Source organism: Berghia stephanieae, chromosome 2, assembly GCF_034508935.2.
Source record: "Berghia stephanieae isolate SIO BIC M18660-M18661 chromosome 2, UCSD_Bste_1.3, whole genome shotgun sequence".
NCBI classification, from domain to species: Eukaryota; Metazoa; Mollusca; class Gastropoda; order Nudibranchia; family Aeolidiidae; genus Berghia; species Berghia stephanieae.
In genome coordinates this window covers 125,139,312-125,151,908 of record NC_088361.1, presented here as the reverse complement: position 1 = coordinate 125,151,908, position 12,597 = coordinate 125,139,312, and the positions used below count along the sequence as shown (strand labels likewise).

The following is a 12,597-nucleotide window of genomic DNA, read 5'->3' as shown; positions in this document are numbered from 1 at the left end:
CCCCCCCCCCACGCACCATCTTTTATTTTTGATTTTTTTAATCACTAATTTCCAATTCCTCGTTGTCGTTTAAAACCAATGTCCAATACATGCCTTGTCATCAATTTTTGACAAGTGGTAATTTGTTGTGCGGCTATGTGGTCTTGTCCCATAGTGGGCAGGGAGGTACATGCTGTGTCTTCTATCCCTCCATACCCGTTTTCCAATTGTTTCCTTTCGTTGTCTTGGAATGAGATTACTAAGTTTTGTCCTGACCCTGGCTGGAGTTCCTTGGCTGGTAGGGAAACAGTCGAATGTATAGTTTTGGTTATGGGAGATGATATTTTTTTTCTTGTAAATCATCTCTCTGTTACGCATTGTATTATGTTTAGTTTGCATATTATATTATATGATTTGTAAACATTTGAGTGTATTCCTCTTAGTTGGGACCTGTGCTTGTGTCTGGATGAGACTTTTAGGTGATCTCAAACCAAGTACTTTGACGGTGTGCTCTTGGAATATACATCTTTTCTCTATTTGAACCTATTCCCCTTTGTCTCACCTTTTCTTTTGAACTTTATTTGTAATTCTACTATCCCATTTTCTTCCTTTTTACTGGCGCTGATATGACCTTAACGTGTTGCAAGCGCCGTAAAACCTTTAAAAACAAAGCATGTGTGGTCTTGTGGTATGACACTCGCTTTCGGATCGGAAGGTCCTGGGTTCGAGCCTCGCTCGGCGCATTGTTGAGTCCTTGGAAAAGACTCTTTACTCACATTCTCTCACCGTACTCAGGTGTAAAACGAGTACCTGGCCGTTAATAGCGTTGTCTCCGTCCGAAAAAAGAATGTAATATCGCCTAACAGGCGTCATGTTACGTCCTACATGTTAAGTGTTGCTGTTTGCTGCACCACTGGAACCCTTGAGCGCTGATGTGGACAAAGTCCAAAGTTACCTCTTGGACACAAGATTTTTGTCTGTCACAAACCACACAACCGTTGCGACGGCCATAATTGAATGCTTAGTCTCCACTGGCATCAAGTTTACTGACGTCGTCACCGTAAACACAGACAATGCAGCATACATGAGGAAGGCTTTCAATGATGTATTGAAAGGGCTCATGCCAAATGCTACGCATATCACATGCATGGCTCATATCATGAGCCTAGTGGGTGATGCCTTCAGAAAGCCCTTCAATCGCACCAACAAATTCGTCAAAGCTGCAAATGCGATATTTTGGAACGCCAATGCCAGAAAGGCAAGATATCTGCGATTCCTGACACCACTCGTCAAATCTCCAAAGATGCCTCCAAACCCAATCGCTACACGGTGAGATTTTGAGAATGTTCCTTTCTTGGTCATGATTCATCTGGGTCTTTAAAAAAACTTTTTTCACCTAAAGGTGACACATTGTTAATATTGGATATTGACAAATAGGAGGGTCAGTCATTCTTATTACCTAATTTGATATGTTAGTAACCATATTTAGTAGTATCATGTTACAGTTATAGTAATCTGCTCCCTTTTTTGTTGTTGAAAAGATGAGCTTTAATTAAGTATCTGACTGGGAAAGTGCTTGCTATGGCTTAATAGAATTGATTATTCCATTATGTTATCTTTTTAGATTGTCATCATTTTTTTCATTTCAAAGTTAGTTTGCTTTAACCATTGACTTAAGAAAATGCACTAGAATTTTAAAAAATAAATATTGGAAGCTATCTTGCACAATTATTTCGGGGTAAAGTAAGAGGGTCATAGTCAACCATTAAAGTCAATGCCTAACATTAGTCCTCACTAGGTCAAGTCATATGATGATGGTAAATTCAACAGACTATACTATAAGGCCAAAAACTGATAGATTAAGTAGGTATAATGTTATCTTCTTTTCAAATAAAAATTCAATTTAACAAATGAATTAAAAATGCATCATTTCTTTTACTTCCTTTTCAAAATCCAGATGGAATTGTTGGTTTGAAGCGGTATCATACCATGAGAAAAATTTGCAGCACTTTGCCACATTCATTGCGAAGGAAATGGAGCACTGTGGGCGCACGGCTCCAGAGTCGTTAGTCTACTTGAATGATATCCTCTGCTCGGTGTCGGAGCGCCAGTTAATTCAAGCAGAGATGAGCTTTATAATCCAGCAGTCTCAGTCCATCGTTGTAGCTACTGATGTATTCCAAAGCCAACGTCCAATCGCCATGACAGTAAATATTCATTTTCTCCTCCTACCTTTAAATCTTATTTTATAAGATTAAGAGCAGGTATCATTATTAATGAAACGATTCCATCTTTGTTGAAACTCTGCCTTTGAACACAACATTATAGTTGAATGTCTTTGACTAGAACAAGAAAAGAATTACAAAACAAAAATACTTTCTTATGTTTTTTAATCCTTGCCTTATTCTTATTTCTAATTTCACCAGGCGTGGTCAAAGCTCATGGAAATTAAGGACCAGTTTTCATCTTGCCATGTGACCCTACAAGATGTAGAAAGACACTGTCCGCATGACCTGGACCAACATCTCAAGCTTCAGCTCCAGGATATTTTTTGTCAAGCTTTCTCTTTGGCCAATGAAAAGCTTGAGAAATATTCATCGACGGGAGGCCAACCAAAGATGGAATTATTGAAGGAGATACCTTTCTTCAATCCTTGCAATTTAGTGTTTATTGCTGACTCTTATATTGAATCTTTGACCATTCCTGGTATTCATGAAGTACCTCGTGCAGAAGTACTTCGATATAAAGAGTCTCTTGGTCCAAGAGCAGTGTCGACATCTGGAGGCATTCCACTTGATCTGACTGTTTTTTGGAACAGTGTTAGCTCAGATGTTCCCCATCTTGCTACGCTGGCAAAGAGATACATATACACCTGCCTTAATTCTGCTGATGCTGAGAGGTCCTTCTCCATTTATAATCTTGTATTTTCAGACAGGAGAAGGCGGCTCAACGAAGCAAACTTAAAGGCTTTGGTGTTCCTTTATTATAACAGTTTTATTTCTTATGAATATCTTGTTTAATTAAATTTTGATACCTCTCTTTGCAGGTTTTTCGTACTTTTGTTTTGATATAAGATTAAGATTGATGTTTTAAATCATTTTTCTTTCTGGTCTGCATCTGAGTGACTTTTGTGTGCATCTTCAGATCATTGTAGTATTTGGGGTCCCCGGGAACGAAAAAAAGTTATCCGATTAGTTAACAAAATTTGCAAAATTTGGCAATTTTTACGGCAAAATGTGGCAAATTTTTCTAATTTTTTGTGGCAAAATTGTCATTTTTTGTGGCAAAATTTGGCAAAATTTGGGATTTCAAATGGCAATTTTCCGCGATGCCAGAACGTGTAAGAGTACACTGACTTGGGTTTTGGAGCAAAATCATGTATTAACCTGTACTGTTACCAAAATCGAAACTTACAGTCACATCTGAATAACCCTGACTCAAGTAACTGGTAAATCCAAATAAATGGAACGGATTACCTGGGATTTTTTTTTTTTTATGATGCTTTTTTTTTTTTTTTTTTTTTTTTTTAATTTATTTATTTTTTCTTCTTTTTTTTTCGCTTGATTTGATTTGGATTGTTTGGGGTTTTGGGTTTGTTTGTGTTTTTTTGGCCTATTCAGAGTTTGTTGTTGGCTTTGTGTTTCTAATTTTTTTTTCTTTTGTTGGTTCTTTTTTTTTTTTTTTTTTTTTTTTTTTTTTTTTTTTTGTTGTTGTTTTTTGTTATGTTTTGTTTTGGGTTTGTTTTGTTTTGTTTTCTGTATTGCCTTTTAGTGTTTTGTTGGGGTTTTTTTGGTGTTTTTTTTTTTTTTTTTGTATTCATTTTTTTATTTGTTTAATGACAGGAGGTTTTGAACCTTAGACGTTCATCTTGCACTTGGTTCAATGTTTAAGGTGCTTAATTCGTTGTTTGTCAAACCAAACCATAGGTTGAGAATGCTTAACCCAAAGTAACACTAACAAGGTCAGAATTTTGCATTCATTTTCAACCATCCCATCAATGATCGTACTCAAAATCGCTTGACTTTGTTACACGACCTGGGAACCCATAGCTGCTTTGTTATGAATGCAGTTGCAGACAACAAGCAATTAAAAAATAATAATTATAAATTTTAAAAAAAGAAAAAAAAAAAAAAAAAAAAAAAAAAAAAAATATATATATATATATATATATATATATATATATATATATATATATATATATATATATATATATATATATATATATATATATATATATATATATATGTGTGTGTGTGTGTGTGTGTGTGTGTATTTGGGGGAAATCCTAATTCTGAACTTAAAAAGCTGCGTCAGCTTAGATGCAGCATATCCACCCTTACTTTAGTGAATTGTCACCTTTAACATCTTTCAGAAATGATGTAGTACCTTTCGTTTTGCTCACATATCAGTTTCAGGCTTATGATTGATTATAATGTCACATTTTTTCCCCTCTAAAATGTTCCTTGTAATATCCGAATATGGCCAAATTTTGCTTGAAATAAATATTGTACACTTTAAATCTGGATATGCGGCGGATTTGTCAATGGCCCAATCGAAGTAGCGATAGGTCTTCTCATCGGATCAGAAGGTCACATTTCCGGAAGCTAATGGATATCTATACAAAAAGGCGTTATGAATAGGATTTTCTGACCTCCCATGATAAGCATGAGGTCACTTTCTGTGTCTTCTGTCCCCTTTATTTGTTTTGTTTCTCGAGTTGCTTTCTGTCTTTGTCTTGGAATGAGATTACTTTGTTTGTCCGGCTCCTGGCCGGAATCCTTGGCTGAGAGGAAAACAGCCAAATGTGCAGTATTCGATTTTGGAGATGATATTATTTTTTATTTTTTTGGTATACCATCTTTCTGTTATGTATGGTGATATTTTTGTTGAAGTTTTTGATATCATGTTTTGTAAGCATTTGAGTATAATAATTCCTCTTGGTGCTTGTGTCTGGATGGGACTATTAGGCGGTGATCTCTAACAAAGCACATTGGGGTTTTTTTGTTCTGAATCTTCATCTGTTCCCTATTTGAACCGTCCCCCTTTTCGTCCCTTTTCTTGGGAGCTTTAAGTGTAAATCTAGATTTATTTTTTTAGCTATCCTTTCTATTTCCTTATTACTTAGCGCAGTAAAACCTTTAAAACCAAAACAATAAGTCGTTAAACTAAACTTTATATACCTTTCTTTTATCGTATCGTATCGTTTAAGAGCTAAGGGGTTCTTAAAAACTTCTAAATGCTCTGTGTAAGTTTTATGCATAGATAAAATTTATCAATTATATAACAAGTATACAATGTCAATAAATTGATAATATTGAGAATTAAATTTCTCATTTCTAATACATAAATAAGTGTCATATTCAATATTCGTTGTATAATGTACTCTCTTTATATTCATTTGGCATGTCCGACTTGTACATTCGAGAGTTTCAAATAATTGTTATACAAAAGACAGTAATATCCAATGTCATGTTACATTATTCGTCAAAATCAAATATAATGTTGGTAAGATCTTTATCAATGGCATTCTTAAAATTATTAATTGAATTAGAATTTTTTGTCTCAAACTTTAGATTATTCCAAATTGTCACAGTCCTTTGAATTAGATTATTTTTCCCTCATAGACGAATTACATCTTTCAACAATTATTTTAAACTTATCTCACCTAGTGTTTGTTTATCCGAATAAATTTCTAAGAACTATGATGTTCGGGTAATAGAGGTGTGATTGTATATATAAATAGCTTATATAAGGACCTTGTTGACCTGGTTTCATTTTATTTTAGGGCATCTCTACGTCCGTGACCCGTGTCCTGCGATATCTATCGGCTAACCATCATTGTGCAAAATTCGTATTATCATTGATGGCACTAATACTAATATACTAATTAGAATTAGAAAACGATAAGTAGGAGGAACAGGAAATGTTTGTTTGTTTGGAGAGAGAGAGGGGGGGGGGGGGTTCCGGATCGCTCAGTTGTTAGAATACTCGCTTCATAATCGAAGGGCCATGTATCGATCCTCCGATCCACCCGGGCAGTGATTAAGTAGCTAAGTCTGTAAATTATGGTGGAAACAATTTTGCAATGGATTACCCGTCGATGCAAATGGTGGAAATCAATTGCGACTACCCCGTCCCGTCAACGTTACAGAATCTGGGATAAGACTCCAGATTACTCGGAACAAATGCTTGTGTCAACGTTTATTGAAATCTATTAACTTTTACTTAAACGCTTGTACACCCCAGTCGTCACAAAACACTAAATTTGCATCGATCATAATGGGGGGGGGGGGGGGGGGGGAGGAGATTAAGTATGATATCAAAATCTACTCGTGTAGTATAGATAATGTATAAAATTGTTTTTGTACAGTGTCGATATCATTATTTTATGTGGAAATGTTCTACATCCTATCAAAGTGGTCCACTTTTTGTACAACACACCCAGTTGAAAAGCACTGCTCTAATGGGCTGCTACCAGCAGAGAGAGCGAACTATACATTATAATTTACTTACTAAGCTGGAAGCTATCATTATATATTAATTACTACTATCCACTTACAACCTCTCAGTTTCGGTTCATGGGCGTACATTGCCTTATTGTAAATAGTAAAAAATGGAACAACCGATGCCTGGGGTATAAGAATATATTTCGCTTAAATGGGGACAGATGGTCCCGATAGCTCACTGTCGTCATACGCAAATGGAGCCGAGATCGTTCCCGGTTGGTTTCGAGATTTTTAGTCCACACGGGAGTGATTGAGTGCCAGCCAGAAAATCCCATTCATAACGCCTTTTTGTATAGATATCCATTAGCTTCCGGAACTAGTGCGGGGCGGTCCTTGGCAAGCTTAAGGACCACGGTCCTACGGTCCTTGGGAAATGAAGACCGCAAGGACCGGTCTCTAGACCGGTCCGTTCATTCTTGAACCGTTAAAGACCGCTACACGATGAAAACCGTGGCCTACAGGAGTAAAACACACGGAGTAGTCACACTCATTTCAAATTGTAACCTAATTAGAGAAGAGGGGTGATGCCTTCTTTATTTGCTCACCGTACTTCATTGTTACTTCGATAATTTAATAAAATTTGAAATTTATCCCCCTTAACGGGGATAATGGCATCCCCCAAGGCGTTGATCGAGTTGTTCGTGGCGTTGATACACACACGCAACTCCTACCCCCCCCCCCCCCCCCCCCCACACACACACACACACATTAGAGGGCAGCGAGCATTGAAGAGTAAGAGAGAGACGTGAAGTTATAATAAGAGGGGGTGGATGAGGTGATAAGAGGGGTCGACGGTGACTTTTCGCCAGATCTAACAAACTCAGCTACCCATTCATTGCTGAGTAGACAGGGATTCAGAAAAAAATCGACTGCACCCGGGATCGATCTCTGGCCCTTTGCGTATAAAGAGAGTGCTCTATCAACTGAGCTATCGGGGTCCCCAAATATTCTATTGGACCTTTTAAAAATACAGACGTTATAACTGTTTTTTTTTGGACGGAAGAAACTAATGAAACTCATATTACTTGATTAGTTAAAACACCAAACGAAATTTTAATATTATTGTATTATTTTAAATGACAACAATGCGATAGAAAGGAGTGGCGACAAGAGATGGACAAAAGAAAACAAAAAATCAGACTTGCAACTTGCTAGGTTCGACACACACACACACACACACACACACACACACACACACACACACACACATCTTTAGTAGTCACATACATTTCAAACAATAACCCATTAGAGAAGAGGGGTCATGCCTTCATCATAGATCATTGTCATTGCGATCATTATGGTGTAGTAAATTTTGAAATTTACCCCGTATAATGGAATCGTCCAAGGCGTGCGCCTCCTGTTCCCCCCATCTCACACACGAAAGGGCGGTTTGCGGAGTGGAGGGAGGTGGTCGTCTGCCTCTATGGTCGTCTGTGTCGTTTAGTGTATGGCAAAGGGGGGTGGGTGCGATTAATTAAGTGGGATGGGTGGTGATTGGTGGAAGATAGGCAAAGGACCGAGGCAACGAATCGCTGGGGAAGTAGTATGGCGCGAGACCGTTGAAAGGTGATAAGAAGTGAGGACCGCCGGCGGTCTTCCTCTTTGGGACTGGACCACGGTTCACAGCTAAAAGACCGTGGGACCGGTCCTCGGTCCGGTCCTCAGCGCGGCACTATCCGGAACTGTGACCGTCTGATCAGATGAGAAGACTTATCGCTACATGGATTGGGGCATTGACAAATCCTCCTCATATCCAGATTTAAAGTGTGTGTATATAAGTACAAGATTTATTTCAAGCAAAATTTGGCCAGATTCGGGTCTGTTAGATCTGGCTCAAGGGAAAATACTTTGCGATAGACTATGACGTTAGTGGGTGGGCCTAATATCTCCGAAGTGACATATCGGATCGTCATAGTTATGCTTGTTTACTTTAGATATCATACAAAACTATTATCAATCTTTAAATCCTTTTGACTAGAAAAAAAGATTGTCATTTCCAAAAAGCAAAATACGTAAATTGGTTGAGGGGTCAAGGTGTTCAACTGAATTAATTATAAGAAAGACATGATCTAATGTCAAACCAGGTTCTGGCACAGGCTCATGTGACCTTACTCTAAGTATTCCAAATGTAATTGTGCGTCTCTTTGTTCTTATACACTCCAGTGACTTCAAAGTACAATAGTCGTTCCAAAACGTTTTAAAAACGAAATCAATTTAGATTGATCTTATTTAGATCTCGGTTGAGATATGTTAATGAAAGTTAGATAGGCAAATAATTCCAAAATTCATTAAGATGTCGATATATTTTGTTGCTTGGTTTTTTTTAAAAATATGTAACAAGATCCCTAAACATAAATGAAAATAAAATTGTGTATATTTAAAAAAAATATGTGATGGCATTTGGATAGATTGTATTTGACCTGCTTTAGTAAAGTTATTCTCTTTGTTACAGATTTTCAAATCCCGAATAATCAGGTGTTTTAGATAGTAACACTAGGTGATGGTTGTAGGAATATTAGTGGTTATATTAATTGTCATACTGTAACATCTATGTGTACTTCAACTCATCATTCCAGATGTCACAGTCAAATTAGATGGAAGTGAGAGAGAGTTGGTTTACAATAGTGATGCTAATGTCATGAGGCATTTGCATTTGGAAGAATATAGCCTATGAATGCTGCCCCCGTTGTATTGAAGAACACAGTATGTGCTATTTGGTTAACATTGCATATACTGTGTTGTTGTTCTTTTTTTTAAACAACGGCACAATGACTGTCGTTGTATCTGTCCAGTAGATTACGTTGACCATAGTCGCCATTGCTTCGATTTTGAGTTTACTGGAAAATCTCACTCCAAAATGTTCAATCTCTCTCTATATTTTTTTTTTGGACACATATCTCCCAACACATTTTTAGGCGGTTTGGCAGATCAGCTTTACCTGTATCAAACATATTTAATGTTAATTTAGCACTCATTTTACTGTCAGGTCTAATGTCAGTGGACACGATTCAGAATGTCAGTTGGTGCGCTCACCGCATTAAATTTTATTCTTAATTTCACTTTTAGAAGAGGAGATGGTATTGACACGAACGGCCCCCCACCCCCACCCCACCCAACAAGCGAAGAAAATAACAAAGCAAAACAAAAACAAAGCAAAAATATAAACCGCTGTAACAACAGGAGCAAACGACTACATTGCAAAGTATGCACAGTGGATTCCTCATTAACTTTTGCTCAAAATCCTCATTTTCATGTTTCTGATTCCTCTTTGCCATGCGTCAGGGTAGGCATTTATGTACTCGTAGAAGCATGGCACGAGGTACATGATATATTTGTCCAACCAGTGTGCTTTTTAAATGGTTTTTCGTTGTTATTTTATTTTTATTTTTCTGTTGTTGTTTTTTGTTGTTTATTTTTTTTTTTTTTGTTTTTTTGGGGGAGGGGGGGATTCGAAGTGGCCCTTAAAATTATGAGGTGGCCGCCGCCTTTACCAACAAAATATGTAAACATCTCAGATCTGTGCGATGGTCATCTTGTATGTGAAATAAAGTAGCTCTTGACTTGTAACATCCTTCCTCAAGAGCTGCAGTCACCCGGTTGCTAAGACCGGAGTTTACACTCTAAGGACTCATTTTAGGAGTTCATACTCTAAAAATACCCCCCCCCCCCCTTCCCCCCCAAATTTAAAAAAAAAAAAAAAAACGAGCTTTTATATACCTCAATATCCACTAAACGTGCTCAAAGCGCTTTACGAGGGGTCGATGACCAACATCAACACGTAACATGTAGAACGAGACATGACACCTGTTAGGCGACATTACATTTTTTCCCCCAATAGAGACAACGCTGTAAACGGACAGGTACTCATTTCACACCCGAGTACGGTGAGGGAATGTATGTAAAGAGCCTTTTCCAAGGACTCAACTATGCGCCGAACGAGGCTCGAACCCAGGACCTTCCGATCCGAAAGCGAGTGTCATACTCATACCACTGACTAGACCACACAGCCTCTCTAGAGACCAAGACGGTCGTGTTATCCACCTCGTCCAAGGACGATGTCACGGTCACTCTGCTATGCGAGAAATTGTTATTCTCCGTCATGGCGAATAGAGACCAACCTCAAGTTTCATATTTGTTGTGGCTATAAATTCTATTTCCAGCCCCTAGTTCATCCCGACATCATACCGCTTTGAGACGGCGGGTTACACTAAAATATGTGAAGGAAACTTTTGATGAAAGGAAAGAAAAAATCACCGTCAAGATCTACTAAACAGACACTTGATTGAATTGAGGTTCACAAAGAATGAATCTTTGAATTGGCTGACACAGAGGTATCCAACCATCCGTAACCCGCTGTGTTATTAAGTAAAGGAAATATTATGACCTATTAAACGAGAAGATTTACCAAAAGCACCGATCAATCAATACGTTTATCTATAAGTAGGTCAAGATATATTTTTTTTTAAGCCGGTAGATATTGTATTGCTCCATTTATTTATTTTTTCATTATATTGCGAAAAGATTGACCTCTGTGCTCTAAAAATATCTGTCAATGAAACAAAAGAGGAAATGGTTCCATAGTTCTTTAACCATGAAAATGAGCTGAAGCGACAGTATGTTTACTCAATAAGGACATTCTTTCTTCATTTTGTGATTGAAGCATTTAACAGGGATGTCCTTGTTCTGTCTTTTTGACAGTCGGTATTAGTGAGTTGATTCTTTCAAGATGAAAGATTGTTTGTTTAAGGGCAACAGTTAGGGGAATCTAGATGGATACGTATCCTTTTCCATTCCATGATTTTAGAATGATACCATTTGATGAATAGAAGCTTTGCACGAAATATTATTTTCTTGTCCTTACGAGGAAAACAAGAACGTTCATGCTTTTTGTTTTAATTTTAAGAAAGAGGATCCCTGATGAAACTTGGTACAAATGTTTTCCAAGCGTGGGCATTTAAAAAGTTGAGTTTTTTTGTTTTGTTTTGTTTTGTTTTTTTTTTGTTTTTTTGTATTTTTTTTTTTTTTGTTTTGGTTTTTGTTTTTTTTTATTACGGTGCTCCATTTATTGTACATTTTGTTGCGAAAACATTTTGGGTGTTTGTTTGTTTTTTTTTGGTTTTGTTTTTTGTTTGTTTGTTTGTTGTTGGTTTTGCCCAGGGGTTTTCTTACAATCATGTGGCATTGTGTGTGTGTGTGTGTGTGTGTGTGTGTGTGTATGTGTGTGTGTGTGTTGTGGGGGGGGGGGGGGCATCAAAACAACCGGTATCGATCTCAGGTCCAGTCGATTATTTTTTCTGACCGTTTTGTCCCCTTGTGGAAAGTATTTGTGAAATAGACTTGCGTCATATCCGAACGGCAGCAAGCATTTACCACTGCCAGTTCTACGCTATGCAAACCGATATTATAAAATCCGCACCCGTCCGCTATTTGGATCAACTTAGATGTTTTTGGTACTCTTCCATCCGTTTATTTTTTCAGGATCGTAGGATGAATATAATTGTATTTGTAGGCCTACAGTCCCCAATATTTCATTTGTTCATTTGTTCAACTCCTATTCCCAGGTATCCTCCCAAACCTAGACAGTTACGTCTTCTTCAAGGTCAATGAATCGACGGAAAATGTTTTAGTTGAAGAGGAAACGGTGGACGCGGGGTAAGTCAATATAATATATGTAACTTCAATTAATTACACTAACAATAGTTGATTGGTTAAGAGAGGAAGAGTAATGAAATGAAAAGACGAAGCTTAGGAGGAAAATAGAGACCCTTACTTTATTCCACAATCAAAGTATAATATATTTCCTGGTAAAGATAAGGTTGGATCGACCGTCATCATTTGGTGTGCTGAATGTCGTCAATTTGATTGGCTATTTATTCCTTTGAATAATTTTTAACTCCCCCCCCCCCCCCCCCCCCCCCCCCCCCGCACCAAAAAAAAACCCAACTTTTTTTGGTCTGCGACACACAAATCTTCTAAGTGACTACCATTTTCTCTTTCTTTTCTTTTTTTTTTTTTATCTTGATGAAAACGATTAAGTCTTCAATTAAGTAGTCCTTCAGAGTCACTTCTGGTGTCTCAAAAAAAAAGTCTCAAGATCGATCGCGGTCCCTAG

General features: G+C 37.5%; 2 protein-coding genes across 3 annotated transcripts in view; both read left to right on the top strand.

Moving 5' to 3' along the window:
• LOC144966524 (DNA replication complex GINS protein SLD5-like) overlaps positions 1-12,597 on the top strand; it is a 140,554-nt gene that overhangs the window by 22,164 nt on the left and 105,793 nt on the right. For both annotated transcript variants that reach the window (XR_013644230.1, XM_078903155.1), the window contains exon 6: positions 12,047-12,137. Coding sequence is in view for 1 of the 2 variants with exons in the window: in XM_078903155.1 (XP_078759281.1) it covers positions 12,047-12,137 (91 nt within the window). In the remaining variant the exon portion in view is untranslated. The remainder of the gene's footprint in view (positions 1-12,046; positions 12,138-12,597) is intronic.
• LOC144966523 (uncharacterized) lies at positions 891-3,018 on the top strand. Its single transcript, XM_078903154.1, has 3 exons — positions 891-1,308; positions 1,937-2,186; positions 2,406-3,018. Exons 1-3 carry the CDS (start codon positions 1,064-1,066, stop codon positions 2,997-2,999), a joined length of 1,089 nt encoding a protein of 362 aa, XP_078759280.1. The 5' UTR covers positions 891-1,063; the 3' UTR covers positions 3,000-3,018.

Coding starts and splice junctions, on each gene's coding strand:
- LOC144966523 (XM_078903154.1), top strand. CDS start 1,064: ATGAGGAAGGCTTTCAATGATGTATTGAAAGGGCTCATGCCAAATGCT. Junction 1,309..1,936: donor CCAAACCCAATCGCTACACG/GTGAGATTTTGA, acceptor TTCAAAATCCAG/ATGGAATTGTTGGTTTGAAG. Junction 2,187..2,405: donor AACGTCCAATCGCCATGACA/GTAAATATTCAT, acceptor TAATTTCACCAG/GCGTGGTCAAAGCTCATGGA.